Source organism: Tenrec ecaudatus, chromosome 16 (genome assembly GCF_050624435.1).
Source record: "Tenrec ecaudatus isolate mTenEca1 chromosome 16, mTenEca1.hap1, whole genome shotgun sequence".
NCBI lineage: Eukaryota > Metazoa > Chordata > Mammalia > Afrosoricida > Tenrecidae > Tenrec > Tenrec ecaudatus.
This window is the reverse complement of record NC_134545.1, coordinates 88,948,820-88,963,953: the sequence shown is the minus strand read 5'-3', so window position 1 is coordinate 88,963,953 and position 15,134 is coordinate 88,948,820. Positions and strand designations below refer to the sequence as shown.

The following is a 15,134-nucleotide window of genomic DNA, read 5'->3' as shown; positions in this document are numbered from 1 at the left end:
CAGAGAGGTGGGTGGCTTGCCCCGCCCACTGAGCAAGTGCAGCTGAGGACTGCAGGCTGGCTTGTGGTGGCTCACAAATGGGGAAGCTGGGTTTGCTAACCCATGGGGCTGGAGCTGGAGCTGGGTGCCTTCAGGTTGAGGTTTATAATGAAGTGTCCTAACCTTGGGGCACTTATTAACAGCCTGGAGAAGGCTTCTTAACATGGCACGAGCAAGGCAGAAACCAACGGGCCAAAGGACAGAGCAGGCAAAAGACCAGAGAGAGGCGCCTGACATCCGGCAAGGCTGAGAAGAGGCTGTTCTATCTCAATCATGGTATCCTAGTCACTTGTCAGGAACCCTGGTGGCTTAGTGGTTACATATTGGGCTGCTAACTGCAAGGTCAGCAGTTCAAAACCACCAGAGGTTCCGTGGGAGAAAGGCAGGGCTTTCTAGTCCCAGAAAGAGGTACAGTCTCAGAAACCCACAGGAGAAATTCTATCCTATCCTATAGGATCATTACGTGTCAGCATCAACTCAATGGCAGTGAGTGTGAGTTTGAGTTGGTATCATTTGTAACCTATAAACTTCCTTAACAAATCCCTTAATTGTGAGTATTGTCTGTGAGCAACATGTGCCCATTGCACTGAACTGTTGAGCCCAAAAGAGAAGCAGGGAGTACTTTGGAGACATAACAGATTTATACCCACATCTACTCCCAAACCCAAAGGGAGATGGTGGCATGGGTGGAGCAGGGCACCCGCCCCCGCAAGGGGAGGGTATTGTTTATGTCTCCACAGAAGTTGGAGGGTGAGTGCAGCCCCACGTTGTGCCAAACCCTGAGGGCAACATGGCCACATGGAGCAACTCATGAACGGAGAAGGCTGCAGGGCCAGCCCTCAGCAGAACCAAACTGACCCCTCCCCAGAAGGATATGCTACAGAGGACAACCCTCAACCTACAGGTTGGGGGGATGGGCCGGCCTGCCACACCCCACGGAAGCAAACCTAGAAGGAAATGGAGAGAGTGAGGGACCAGACCCTGCATCAGCACACCAAGCCCTGAGGAAGACAGCCCTGCATGGAGCTGCTAAGGCAGAGAGGACTGTAGGGCCAACAACAGCACGAGACATGATGTCCCCTCACTGGAGCTGGACCATACTGAGGACACACAGTGGGGAGTGAATCCGGTCTGACACAAACCACAACCCCCCACCCCTCCGGCAAACCATGAAGAGAATATACAGATCAGCAACAGGAGCAAAGCCAAGCCACAGAGCCCCTGAGGAGCCCCCAAAATAGACTTCCAGCTAGGAGGGGCAGTTCCCAGAACCCTCAGGACCGGTCGGAGATAGCCAGAAAGGTCAGTAAATAGACCTGGAATTATGTATGGGGTTTTTTTTTCTTTTTTTCAATCTTTTGTTTTCTTTTTGTTTATTTCCATTATTGATGGTTTGCTTGTCTCCATAAGATAGGCATGGGAAGCAAGCCCTATGAGAAAGCAATGGGGCGGACAGTTCCGGAAGGACTCTGGGGAGGAGGCGGGGAAGGGAGCAGTGAGCAAACAACGACATAGACGGAACAACTGGGGAATTAAAATCAACAACAAGGAGAACGGAGAGAACCTGGGGGTGTTGGAGCAACAGCAATTTACCTGAGAGGCATTACTAAGAGGCAGAAGAAGGGTGGGTGTGATGGTAGGAAAGGAGGAAGGTAAAAGAAAACAGAGGAAAGATCTAGGAAGCAAAGCTATGGGTAGTGGTATAAACATAGGTGTGTACATATGTAAATATATTAATTCATAAAAATAGAGGTATTGGCCTATGTACATGTACTTATATGGCAGTACATTTAGGTAGTGGATGGACCTTTGGCCTCTACTCTCCCTGGGCTTCTAACCTGGCATTCTGTGATGCTCACCTTCCCAGCATAATCACTGAAGACAAAATGAGTGCACAAGCAAATGTGGTGAAGAAAGCTGATGGTGCCCAGCTATCAAAAGATATAGTGTCTGGGATCTTAAAAGTTGGAGTTAAACAAGCAGCCATCTAGCAGAGAAACAACAAGCCCACATGGAAGAAGGACACCAGCCTGTGCAATCATGGGGCGTCGATGAAATCAGGTAACAGGCATCAGAAGACCCAAAACAAATCAACAAAACATACTGAGAGTGAAGGGGGTAAGAGCAGAGACCCCAAACCCATCTGTAGACAATGGGACATCCCCTCACAGAAGGGTCACAAGGAAGGGATGATTCAACTAGGGTGCAACATAGCACCACTGAAACACACAATATTTCTCTGGTTCCTTGAGGCATCCTCACTCTCACTATCATGACCCCAGTCCTGCCTGGGCTAGACCAGAGCATGTACACTGGCACAGATAAGAACTCACAGCACATGCAGTCCAGGTCAGATAAGCCCCTCAGGAACAGAAATGGGAGTAGTGATACCAGGAGGATAGAGGTAAGGTGGGGAGAGGAGGGGAGGAAGGGGGAACCGATCACAATGAACAGCACATAACCAATCAAGGGGTCATGAGAGTGAAGGGGGGAGAAGAAGGGGGGAGGATCTGACACAAAGGGCTCAAATAGAAAATAAATGCAAGGGAACACAGAAGAGGGGGAAGACAGGGAAAGGAAGTGGGTATTAATAAACCCAGGGACAAGGGAACCACAAGTGATCTAAAATTGATGGCAAGGAGGGTGTAGGAGGCCTGGTAGAGTTTAATCAAGGGCAAGAGAGCAATTACTGAAACCCAAATGAAGGGTAAACATGATAGTGGGGCAAGAGGAAAGTAAAAGGAAATAGAGGAAAGAACTAAAAAGCAAAGGGCATTTATAGAGGTCTAAATACAGGTATGTACATATGTAAATATATTTATAGATAATAGGGAAATAGATCTATGTACCTATATTTATAGGTTTAACATAAAGGTAGCAGATGGACATTAGGCCTCTACTCACGTACTCCCTCAATGCAAGAACACTTTGTTCTAATAACCTGGCATTCCATGATGCTCACCTTCCTGGAATGATCACTGAAGATAAAGCGGGTGCATAAACAAATGTGGTGAAGAAAGCTGATGGTGCCTAGCTATCAAAAGATATAGCATTTGAGGTCTTAAAGGCTTGAAGAAAAAAAAAGAAACTATCTAGCTGAGAAGCAACAAATTCCACATGGAACAAGCACACCAGCCTGTGTGATCATGGGGTGTCCATAGGATCAGGTATCAGGCATCAAGGAACAAAAAATCTTATCATTATGAATGAGGGGGAGTGCGGAGTGGAGACCCAAAACCCATGTGTGGACAATTGGCCATCCCCTTACAGAAGGGTCACGGGAAGGAGACAAGCCAGTCAGGGTGCAGTGTAGCACCATTAAAACAAAAATCTTTCCTCTAGTTCAGTGGTTCTCAACCTTCCTAATGCTGCTACCCTGTAATACAGTGCCTCATGTTGGGGTCACTCCCCCAACCATAAACTCATTTTCGTTGTTGCTTCATAACTGTAATTTTGTTACTGTTATGAATCGGGTGACCCCTGTAAAAGGGTCGTTCGACCCCCAGAGGGGTCACAACCCACAGGTTGAGAACTGCTGCTCTAGTTCTTTCATGTTTCCTCCCCCCAACTATCGCAACCCCAATTCTACCTTACAAATCTGCTAGACTAGAGCATGTACACTGGTACAGATCAGAGCTGGAAACAGGGAATCCAGGACAGATAAACCCCTCAGGACCAATAATGAGAGTAGAGATACCAGGAGGGGAAGGGAAAGGTGGGGAAGAAAGGGGGAACTGGTCACAATGATCTACCTATAACCCCCTCCCTGGGGGACGAACAATAAAAAAGTGGGTGAAGGGAGACATCGGTCAGTGTAAGACATGAAAATATAATAATAAATTTATAAATTATCAATGATTCATGAGGGAGGCAGGGAGGGAGGGAGAAAAATAAGAAGCTGATACCAAGGATTCAAGTAGAGAGAAAATGTTTTGAGAATGATGATGGCAACATATTTATAAATGTGCCTGACACAATGGATGGATGGCTGGATTGTGATAAGAGTTGTATGAGCCCCCAATAAAATGATTAAAAACAATAATTTTTTAAAAGGAAAAAATCAAGTAAATATATAAGATAAGTAACTATATACAGACCACAGTAAGAGGCATGTGATTTTACAAACAACATACAACGAGCTACGATCCAGCCGGGGCAAGGTTTTCTGGTTTGGTTTTTGTTCATGGCATTTTGTTTGTTCCTTCATGAAATATGACTGGGTCGAAGGGCAAGCACAAGGAAATACTTGCTGAGAAAAAGATCTGGTCCAGCATTGAGCACTTGGAGGGATTGCCGGCCGGGAAAGAGAGTGACGAGGCAACCTTTCTGTTCCTGTGATCGTTTAAGATGACAGCAGAGACAGCAATAAAATACCTGTTTGGCTCAGGCTTTCTTGAATAAAACTATCACTTTCCCAGATGTGCAACCCTCACTTCCCTGCCCCTAAGTGCCGGGAGCTGATCAGAATCTATCAACAGAACAAAATGAAGCCTTGTCGTATTAAAATGCAATCAACGATGTGTAACAGTATCTGTCTGGAATGGAAAGCCATCTGTGTGTTCAGCATTGCCGGGCTGGGTTTGTTTTGTTCTGTTTTTAAAATATCAAAATTCTGAGTGGGTATCCTCATGTCATAAATGTATGGGCTGCAAACAAGACGTGGCATTAGACGCTGGCAGCCAACGTTGACATCAACAAAATACCTTGGGTCTGATGCAGTTAGCAGTTATACATCTGAGCTGTCTTGCCCCGGAAAGATGGGCATCCAAAGGCCCATCAAGTGGTATTCTAGGTGGGTGGGACCTGAGGTGTCGACATCCATCAGAGTGTTACTGGTGCGATAAAGTTGTAATGAGATGACAATAGAGACACTTTAGTCACTGCCTCCCCACTTAGGCGCTTTTGTGGTGGGCTGTTTATGGAATAGGGATCATCTAATTTCGCTGTGAGGCATCAATCACATCACAAGAACCATATTTGTGGGTATTTCACCATTCATTCATGATCCCAGGACTCACCGGGTTGCCCAGTACCCATCTTGTTTACTTCTAGCTAAACAAATAGGGCCAACTGAATTCTCCTAGCCCATCCTCTCACTGTGTGTGTGTGTGTGTGTGTGTGTGTGTGTGTGTGTGTGCGCGCGCGCGCTGAAGAGCTCCCCAGCCATGCCATTCCAGAGTCCACTAAGTGAAAAGATAGGGTGCCCTGGAGCCAATGGCTAATGGGATGCAGAGCTCTGGACATGGAGAATTTGCCACTGAATTATTCACCGAGAATCACAGTGCTGTCAGATGGATGTGGGATGATTGGGAGGTAAGCGGATAGCAATGGGGCTTGTTAGGGCTGGAAGGCACATACTCCAAATGAGATGGTTCTCTCAATGCTGGTGAAACAGAACTGGGACAGACTGGACAGATGAACCTCATTGCAGAGAACTATTGACATCCTGCCGTCTCCATAATGTGCTGGCAATGTCCAGAATCCTGCGGAGTCAGGAGGACGAGGGAGGAGCCGAAGGGGGAAGTGAAATGTGCAAGAAGCAAGGTTCTTTTCCGGGGGGATGGAGATGAATGAGGAGGAGGATAACCTGCAAGCAGACGACTGACTGTCCATCTGCCTGCTTTGAGAAGTGGCAGATTGGGTTGTCCTGTCGAAGGACATCTCACGGTCTAGCGAGCAGGCTAGGGCTGGCCCTTCCACGAGAGAATGTGCACCCGCTGAGCTCTGGAGAACTCCCAATTACAAGCTAAACTTCTCTTGCAGCCAAATTACTAGAAAATCTGCCATGTCCCCAAACTTCAGCTGTATATGAATCCAGAGACCTGCGCGTAACGTGATTCCAATTCTTAGGCTAAAGGAGTTAAGAGGCTCAAACTCGACATCTGAGCCGTCATATTCCTCTACAGAATGCCCAAAGGGGCTTACTGATAGGCTAAAGTTATCCAGTCGGAGCAGTGTGGTCAGTCACTCTTGGGTAACCTGGAATAATAAATCAAGCAGGCATCTTGTCTCTGTGCCTCACTCTGTCATTAATGGGAAACTCTGGGAGAAAAGGCATCTTAGTTTCACAATCTATCCAAAGCAATGGTCAACCAAAGCCAGTCAGACCTGGGATTCCCCTCTTGCAGTTGCCTCTCCAGAAGGGAAGCTCATCAGATCCACCAACTGCCAGCTCTGCTGACCTAAGACCGAATAAATAATAGAACCCAACTGCCCTGTATTATATTTTATTGCAATATTTCTTTGGGGCTATCTGTGTAGATCTTATGCTCCAAACTGGTCAAGGGAACCACCCAGAGAAAATACAGAACCCAGGGCTCGATTTGCAACCTAATTAATCAGAATCGGGGGAGGGGGGAGCCTAACGATCTGTCTTCACCGGATCCTCGGGTGATTACAATGATCAGCCAATTTTGGAAAGTTAAGAGTGTAACTGTTTGATAATGCTGGGGTATAATAAGCTTAAAAGAATTGTAATGATCCAATCAAAACACCCATTCACCAAAGTCAAGCTCTAAGGCATTTTAAAAAACCACGTACCTATACACAGGGCATCCACTGCATGCTCTGAAGCAAGATCTTAGGGAAGACACTTAATTGCGCCTTGGACCTCATTAATGGGCAATGATAGCTCTTTGTAAGACAGAGCTTCTTGGGAAAGTAAGTGATCCGGATCAATGTCATTCTCTAAATGAAAGCCGTTGACGTACTAGCAATTCCCCAATGGTATTGCCCTCAAGCCTTGAGAGCACGGGCCCCTGAGGCGCATGCGTAAAGCTGTGAATGCTCTTTGGGTTCACCCAAGGATAGATATGCCCCCACCGCTTGGGGCTCCAAGGTGAAACAAACCGCCTTTTATAAAAGGTATGCCTTTGAATAAGAGAGAAGAAAAAGACACAGAGTCTTTCCAAAACAGAGAAAATGTGTGCTCTCGGTGTAGCATTTTCTGGTCTTTTTCCATGATAACCGCAAGTGGAGAGCAGGAAGGCTCAGAGAGGCAGGTGTCTCCGCTCTTATATTGTTTACCAAAGGCGCGTTGTTCAAAGACGGGCCTGACGTTCATTGAAGCTAGTGGTTGTCTTTCCATGAGAACTTTATTGTCAACTTGGCCAAACCTATCATTTCATGGAAAGTGCATATTCCAGTCTGTGAAATCTCAGTGTCAAGGAAATAGGACATTAGACCTGTCCACCGCCAGAGACACGTCCTCAAGACGGGATATGTGTTTGGAAGCTAATCGGTGTAGAGGCCAAAATACTGTCTTCACCTTGTTGTAAGTGGTTCCCACAAGCAGCTCATACTCATTCTAAGTCTTCTGCGTAGACATAGCATGTTTCAAAATAAGAACAGCATCATTCTCTTAGCCGGTCTTTTCTAAATTCTTTGGTCAAATTAACTATAAGGGGAATCCATGGAGCGGGATAGGAAAAGAGAGACATTAGGTGTAGTGATGTGTATAGCAAAATCATATTCAGTTAGAGGATTTCCAGGCAGTTCTTTGGCGCGACACTTCTGGAAGAGAGCATCCTCATACTGTGTTGGCAGACATTGACTGTTCTAACTTAGTAGATGTCAGAGGTGGTCCAAGGAGGAGTTACTACCAAGTCCGTAGGCCCCTAAAACGAAAGAGCGTACGGAACCTGGCCCAGGGAAACCCTGGGGAAGACAAGGATTTCAAGGACATGTGTAGAGAATGATGGTGCTGGCAGAAAAGCTATGTGCACACCCAGGAAACAAAGGACAGACAGACAACAATGATTAGGAGCAAAAGGGCAGAGGGCCTTGCCAGCATCACCTTCTAGAAGGCCCAGGGAGGCGTCTGGGAGGACCAGTCGTGGACACGGGGTTGGGCTTGGGCTGGGAATGCAAAAGGCACTGTAAGGAACCTGCAGAGTCCAGGTCTTCCTGGCATTGCCAGGCTGGTCTCTTCCGCTGGTGTGATGCTAGCCAACATAACGAAACGAGGTGCTTGTGCCTATCAACGGCCCCACGCCTCTGTGCCCTGCCCTTCCTATTGGGAACACTACCTGTGAGGAGCCCTGACTGGAGATGGTAAGCTCTCCTTCCTGATGCCTTTCGGAGGTGGGCTTAGGGAACCATCAACAGTGGCCATGGGCACGCTTGATGGTCCTCCTTGCCCTTGAGTGCCTCGAGTGGGTCCAAGAGAAGATGGGCCCAGAGCTCTTATTACAGGATGGGTACCTTTAGTGTTTCCTTCTCCTTCTCTATCCGCTGCTGTTCCAGATGCAGCTTCACCAGGGCTGACTCTTTGGCTGATATTTCTTCTTTTAACTGGTCCACCTGGTGGGTCATAATCTTTAACTTCCTCTTCATCTCGGTGATCTCATCCTAGCAAAAGAAGCAGCGAAACAGTGGGAGGTCATCGCCGAGATGGAAGGTCCGGCCATCTTCCAGAGTTATTCGAGGGAGACTCTCAAAACAATGGTCTCTTGGCCATTTAAAAGTGGGCTATTCTTCTAGATGCAGTGGTTCTCCACCTTCCTCGTGTTGCCCCTTTAAGACAGTTCCTCATGTTGTGGTGACCCCTAACCCTAACTCCCCCTCCCAAACCATAAAATTATTCTCATTGCTACTCCATCACTGTCATTTCGCTACTGTTATGAATCAGGCAACCCTTGTGAAAGGATCATTAGACAACGCCCCCCCCAAGGGGTCGTGACCCACAGGTTGAGAAGCGCTGCTCTAGAGCTTGTGCCCATGCATCTCAGAGTCAGCGTTAGGCTCTCGAAATGTTCGCATGAGATCTATACTAAGTATGCACCCCGTGCATCGCAACCGCAGGCGTTTCCAGCCTCGCTTTACAAGACTGGAAGAGCAGCACAGTAACGCGACAACCAAAAAGCCTGTGAAGCCAAGCGCTGCAATCTAGCGACGGGCGTGTGTCACTGCCCGCCTGCACCAGCAGTTGGAAACACACCTCTTCCTCATTGCCACTGAGTCAGCTCCGGGCTCCTGGGGACCCGACAGGCCAGGGTAGAACTGCCCCCGTGGGTCTCCGAGGCTGTGGTTCTTCACGGGAGTAGAAAGCCTCTTCTGTCTCCAGCTGCTGACCTGGAGGTTAGCAGCCCAGCGGGTAGGTCAACACACCAGCCACGTAGGGACTCATTCTACATCACCGTTAACCATGGGACCAGGGTCTCCAGCACCTTAGCAAGCCCTCTCCTTTGCAAACAACCTGACAGTTTTACATACACTGAACGTCTCTCCTTCGGGTGAATTCCAAGACCTTTCTTTCTTGATCTGTTTTCGATTCTGCCCACAGGGTAGCCAGGGTGGGAAAGGACAGCAACGGAAAGACACCGCACGCCCCTTTACCTGAGCCTCCACCAGGTTTTTGCTGTACAGATTCCGGTCTGATCTCACAGCTTCATACAGGTTCTGCTGCTGTTTGAATTTCGTCTCTGACTCGGCGATTTGTTTCCTGTAGTCAAAAATCTGCATCTCCCGGGTTTTGATGTCTTCCATGTTAATGAGGACCTGCAGGGGAGAAGGAGACGGATCAGTTGGGAACTGACTCAGAGACACATCGAGCGCTGGCTGGTAGCAAACCAACACCAAGCTCACTGCCATCCAGCGATGCTGACTCCCAGTGACCCCCCTGTGAATTTTCAAGACTGTTGTGGTGGATAGGAGTAGAAAGCCCCATCTTTCACCCATGGACAGCCTGGTGGTTTCTAACTGTCAACTATGTGGATCACAGGTCAACACACAGCCACGACAGCATGAGGGCTCGTGGTGGAGAAGCCAGAAATCAGAACATCAGATTGTAGCTGTAATCGCCACAACACAACTCAGGTGATGAGGGATCAGCGTGTATCTGACCTGCTCCAGAGTCCTGCTCAAGCATACAGGCTTAGCACGGTTATTTCCAGATCATACCAAAGAGACAAGAGGAAGGAAGAATGCTTTTAACTCTGTAAACCTCTCCTGACAATCATACCCACCGAATAAGAAGAAAAGGGGGAGGGGTGGGAGCAGGTTTAAACAGAGATTAATACAAAGTACCGAAGAAGACAGATGAACACGGAGCGGCTGGCTGCACTCCTTGTTGGGGAAGAGTTAAACCAGGAGAAAGAAAAGTGGCCATTGGACCCCGGTAGCCTGTCTTGCCAATGTCCAGTTCACGCCATTAGGGGAACAAAAAGGCCTCGTAAAAGTGCGTTCTGCGGCGCTCACCACACTTCCAGGAAGGACGAGATGCAAGACTGACAGCCTCCCTTTTGCAGGTGTCAGAAGGCAAGGACACAACGCCACAGTGACTGCTGCACGGGAAGAAGCCCACAGCCGCGATCACTAAGCGTCAGGATTGGGCTGCAGTGTCTACACGGGGTTGGTTGGTTGGTTGGTTGGTTGGTTGGTTGGTTGGTTGGTTGGTTGGTTGGTTGGTTTCTGTTTTTATGTTGTTTTTAGCTTTTTTTTAAGGACACAAATGGGAACATTTTCTCAAGAAGAAAATGCTTAGGAGGGAAAGCTGATTAAACTGAAAGAATCAAAGGGCCCAAGGTCGATGCAAACAGCCAGAAAAATCTGTAGATGTCACGGAATTCATGGAGTCCTCTTAATTTAAAAAGAAGAAAAAAACCCTCCACTGTCATGGGATCCATTCCAGCTCATAGTGACCCTCTAGGACAGAGGAGAATGTCCCCTAGGAACTAGAGAATGTGGCAGAGCAGGGTGGGGAGATGGGGGGCGGGGGACAGAAAGAAGCCAAGAAAGGGTCCTCTGGCAAAGAGACATTTTACTAGAAGTCAGGATGAAAGGAAGTCCTCAGACCTTTGCGTGTTCATTTCATTGAGTCTGGAGGGTGTGGGTGGGGGGCTACTTGTAAACTGCATGTCCCCAACTTATTGGTTTTTTTTCCCCCGCTTGTGAAATTTGCATTCCCAAAAAATACATTCTGCGTCAGCCTGCCCTACTATTTTCCCATCAGAGTTGATGACGGCTGGTGCCGAAAATATTTAACCTTTCTATCTATAAATAGGCATTTCGAAAACTTTCTTAGACTTATACTTAAGGAGGGATAACATTTTAAAGGCCCTTTTGGAGTATATTATTTCGCACTCTTGTTTCTTATTGGATCTATGAATTCTTATTCATGTTTTTTTTCTTTTTACGATCTCTTGATTTGAATTCTTTATACATATCCCTATGTGTCATCATTTCAAATCAATAGGAAAAAGTCGAATGTACTTTTATTCCCCTCCTTTTCTACTTAGACCTTCCTGCCTCCATCACATCAGCCCCTCCCTTGTTGCATTTAACCTAGCCAGGTTAACCATCTAATTCTTTTAATTCTGCATATTCTACAAATATAATGCCTACTGCCATCGAGTATTGAAAAGCAAGGACTAAGGGGCATCTGACCCAAGCCGGGGTATTTTCAATTGCCTCATACGCATGTGGAAGCTAGACATTGAATAAGGTGGACCAGGGAAGAATCGATGCATTTGAATTGTGGTGCTGGTAAAGAATATTAAGAGTACCATGGACTGCTAAAAGGGAAAACCCATCTGTCTGGGAAGAAGTATGTCCAGAGTGCTCCTTAGAGGCAAGGCTGGCGAGACTTCATCTTACGTACTTTGGGCGTGTTGTCAGGAGAGACCGGACCCTGGAGAAGGACGTCATGCTTGATAAAGTAGAGGGGCAGCAGAAAGGAGGAAGCCCCTCAATGAGATGGACAGACACCGTGGCTGAAACAATGGACTCCAGCAGAGGAAGAATTGTGAGTGTGGCACAGGGCCGGGCAGTGTTTCGTTCTGGTGTACCTGGGGTCGCAGCAGTTGACGGCACCTAACAAAAGCCCTGAGACTGAGCTGACTCGCAGCAGCCCTGTAAGACAGAACAGACTTGCCTTCATGGGGGCAGTCAGCCTCCCTTTTCTTCCAACGAGCAGCAGGTGGCTTCAAACTGCTGATCTTGTGCTTAGCAACTCAATACATAACGCACTACAACACCAGGGCTAATAGTTATTAGGTACTTTCTTCGTACCAGGCAATTGACACATACTAACGTATTTCATCTTCACAACACACGTCTTATGATCACCCTGATTCCACGAGCAAATCTACGAGCACAGGGGTTTCTTTTCCTTTGGTTTTTATAGGTTTTGTTCTTCCATTTGTTTTACTTTGCCTTTTTAGTTTTTCCTGTGGAGGCTGGGGTTGGCCGAGTAGAGTATTATGTATCCTTTCATGTGCCTTGCTTTGATCACTCAATAATATCTTGTGAAAATCATCTGGCGTTGCTCTAATTCACTCTCTTTAGAGAGCACATGTAAGCGTCTACAGGACTACGCACCATCATATACCCAACTCTTCCTCTACTGATGGCATTAACTTTGTCTCCACTTTTCACCAATACATGCAATACTGCAAACAACAAGACGTGTACATGCGTCCTCATCTACGGCTTTTATTTCTGTGGGATGGATTCCCAGGAATAGGGTACCTAGCTCAAAGGGCATATTCTGTATTTAGCTCTAATAGATAATGCTAGATTGCTTTCCAAATTGGCTATCATACTTTACACTTGCACACTAACAGCCATTGTTTTCTTACTAGGAAGAGGGCTTATCCTGAAACTGCAAGGGTAGTTTCCTTAGTGGGATTAAACCCTCTTTGGTCATACTGGGTGATTCTTTGAATGTACGGTTGAATTTGGTTGACTAGAATTTTATTTAGAATTCTGCATACATATTCATAAGTGAGATGGGTCTGTCGTTCTATTTTAGTATCAAGGTTTCTGCGAGGCTCTTAAAGTGAGAGGGAGTTCATTTCTGCTCATTCCTTCATTCACTCACTCATTTGCTTATTTGGTTGAAGGAATAGGTATTGAGGACCTAGCTATTGTATCTTCCTTCTTTCTACTCAACCTTCCCAACCAAGGGCTCACCAGGGATCCCAGGCTCTCTCCCAGGTCTGCAATCTTTCTGTGTTCTAACAGGAGAAGGCATGAACGATACAATTCAAGCAATGCCTAGCAACACTCCCAAAAATAGCACAATACAAAGTACATGAGCAGCATTTTTCATAAGTTCCCATGCGCACGCTCACACGCGTGCACACACAGAGAGAGAGAGAGCTTACATAGTACGAGAATGATCTGATCCTTGAAAGTCTCAGTTCTAAATCACCCAGCCTTCCATCTGTTGGAGTTACTACGCTCTCAATTTTTTCCCTGCGGCTTCCAAAGTTGTCATTCTGTCCAACTGTCCGACTTCCCTTAGGGTCAAGCCCTTAATGTATAGACCACCGTATCTCATCCAATTTTAAAAATTGTATGTAACTAGAGTTGTAAGGTCTATTCTGACCTGCTAGTCATACTATCATCTACTCTATGTGGAAAGAAAATGACCCAAAGTATAATAGATACCAACTCAGTGGGAAGAGTTTGGATGGTTGGTGAGGGCCTGGAAGGAGGAAGAACAGATGACCGACGACCACGACGTTAGGGGAAGGGTCATATTGAGGGATCGCAGAGGCAAAGAAACCCCGGTTCAGTTTCTATCATTTCTCTGAGCTCTATCTCTGGTTGTTGTGGTGGTTGTTGTTGTGGTTGTCATCGTCATCATTGTCAGATGTCATCCAGTTGTTTTGGGCTCATTGCAATCCCTTAACTATGGAACCCTTCAAACTGAGTAGCAGGTGAGGTTTGCAGATACCAACACTGTCAACATTTACGACAGGAATAAGAGGGAAATCTTATCAAGCTACCCATTTCTGGAGCTGCTATTTTTCCTTCCTTCCTTCCTTCCTTCCTTCCTTCCTTCCTTCCTTCCTTCCTTCTTTCCTTCCAAGAAAGGCAATGTGTAAGCCTGAAATGTAGCCTTTCTACGGACAAGACATCACCCTCTTCCAAACAAACGGATCGGAATACTCTGCACAGCACCATCAGCATAGAGACTGTCAAGCAGCACATCAGAGAAGAGGAAAACTTGCTGTGCCATCACTGTGAGAAATAGAATAAAAACAATCCTCTGCAAAAGACAGAATAATGTTCCAGAGGAAGGAGGATGCAGCCAAGGACGGTTCATGTGGGGCATATCCCACGAGCCGGGCCCATCTTTGCACAAGCAACGCACAAAGCCACCAGCCCACTCCTGGGTTCCCGGAGCGGGGCATAAGAGCCCACCATGATAGGAAGAAGAAGATGGAGAAGGTCTCAGTTAAGTGACAATGAAAACTTAAGTACTGAAACTAAGAAAAATGACCATTTCCAGGAAGCAATTTATTTTCTAAGTGTAGAGACCCCATTGTTTTGTTTTATTAATGAATCATTTTACTGGGGGCTCTTACAGCTCTTATAACAATCCATACATCAACTGTATCACACACATTTGTATATATGTTGCCATCATCATTTTCAAAACATTTTCTTTCTGCTTGAGCCCTTGGTATCAGTTCCTCTTTTTTCCCCTCCCTCCCCCACCCTCCTAACCCCATGGGCCCCAGACAAATTATAAATTGTTATTATTTTCAGATCTTACACCATCCGCTGTCTCCCTTCACCCATGTTTCTGTTGTCCACAGGGGCAGTTATACATCAATCATTGTAATCGGTTCCCCCTTTCTCCTCCTCCTCCCCCCACCCTCCCCCTACCCTCATGGTATTGCTACTCCCATTACTGTTCCTGAGGGGTTCATCTGTCCTGGATTCTGTGTGACGAGAGCTTTATCTGTACCAGTGTACACGCTCTGGTCTAGCCGGATTTGTAAGGTAGAAGAACTGGAGTCATGATAGCGGTGGGAAGGAAGCATTAAAGAACTAAAGGAGTGTTGTGTGTTCTGTGGGTGCTGTGCTGCACCCTGGCTGTGTCATTCTTTCCTGTGACCCTTCTGTGAGGGGATGTCCAAATGTCTACAGATGGGCTTTCTGTCTCCACTCTGACCCCCATCATTTGCATCGATCTGATTGTTTGTTTTGGGGTCTTCTGATGCCTGATACCTGATCCCGTGGACACCTTGTCATCACACAGGCTGGTGTGCTTCTTCCACGTGGGCTTTGTTGCTTCCCTGCTAGATGGCCGCTTGTTTATCTTCAAGCCTTTAAGACCCCATATGCTGTATCTTTTGATA

The 15,134-nt window shown here is 46.8% G+C and overlaps 1 protein-coding gene across 1 annotated transcript in view; it reads right to left on the bottom strand.

Moving 5' to 3' along the window:
• The window catches only part of CFAP58 (cilia and flagella associated protein 58), a 174,138-nt gene that overhangs the window by 84,722 nt on the left and 74,282 nt on the right, over positions 1-15,134 (bottom strand). The window contains exons 13-14 of the mRNA XM_075533461.1: positions 9,376-9,537; positions 8,242-8,388 (exon numbers count right to left, since the gene is read on the bottom strand). Coding sequence (XP_075389576.1) covers positions 8,242-8,388; positions 9,376-9,537 — 309 coding nt within the window. The remainder of the gene's footprint in view (positions 1-8,241; positions 8,389-9,375; positions 9,538-15,134) is intronic.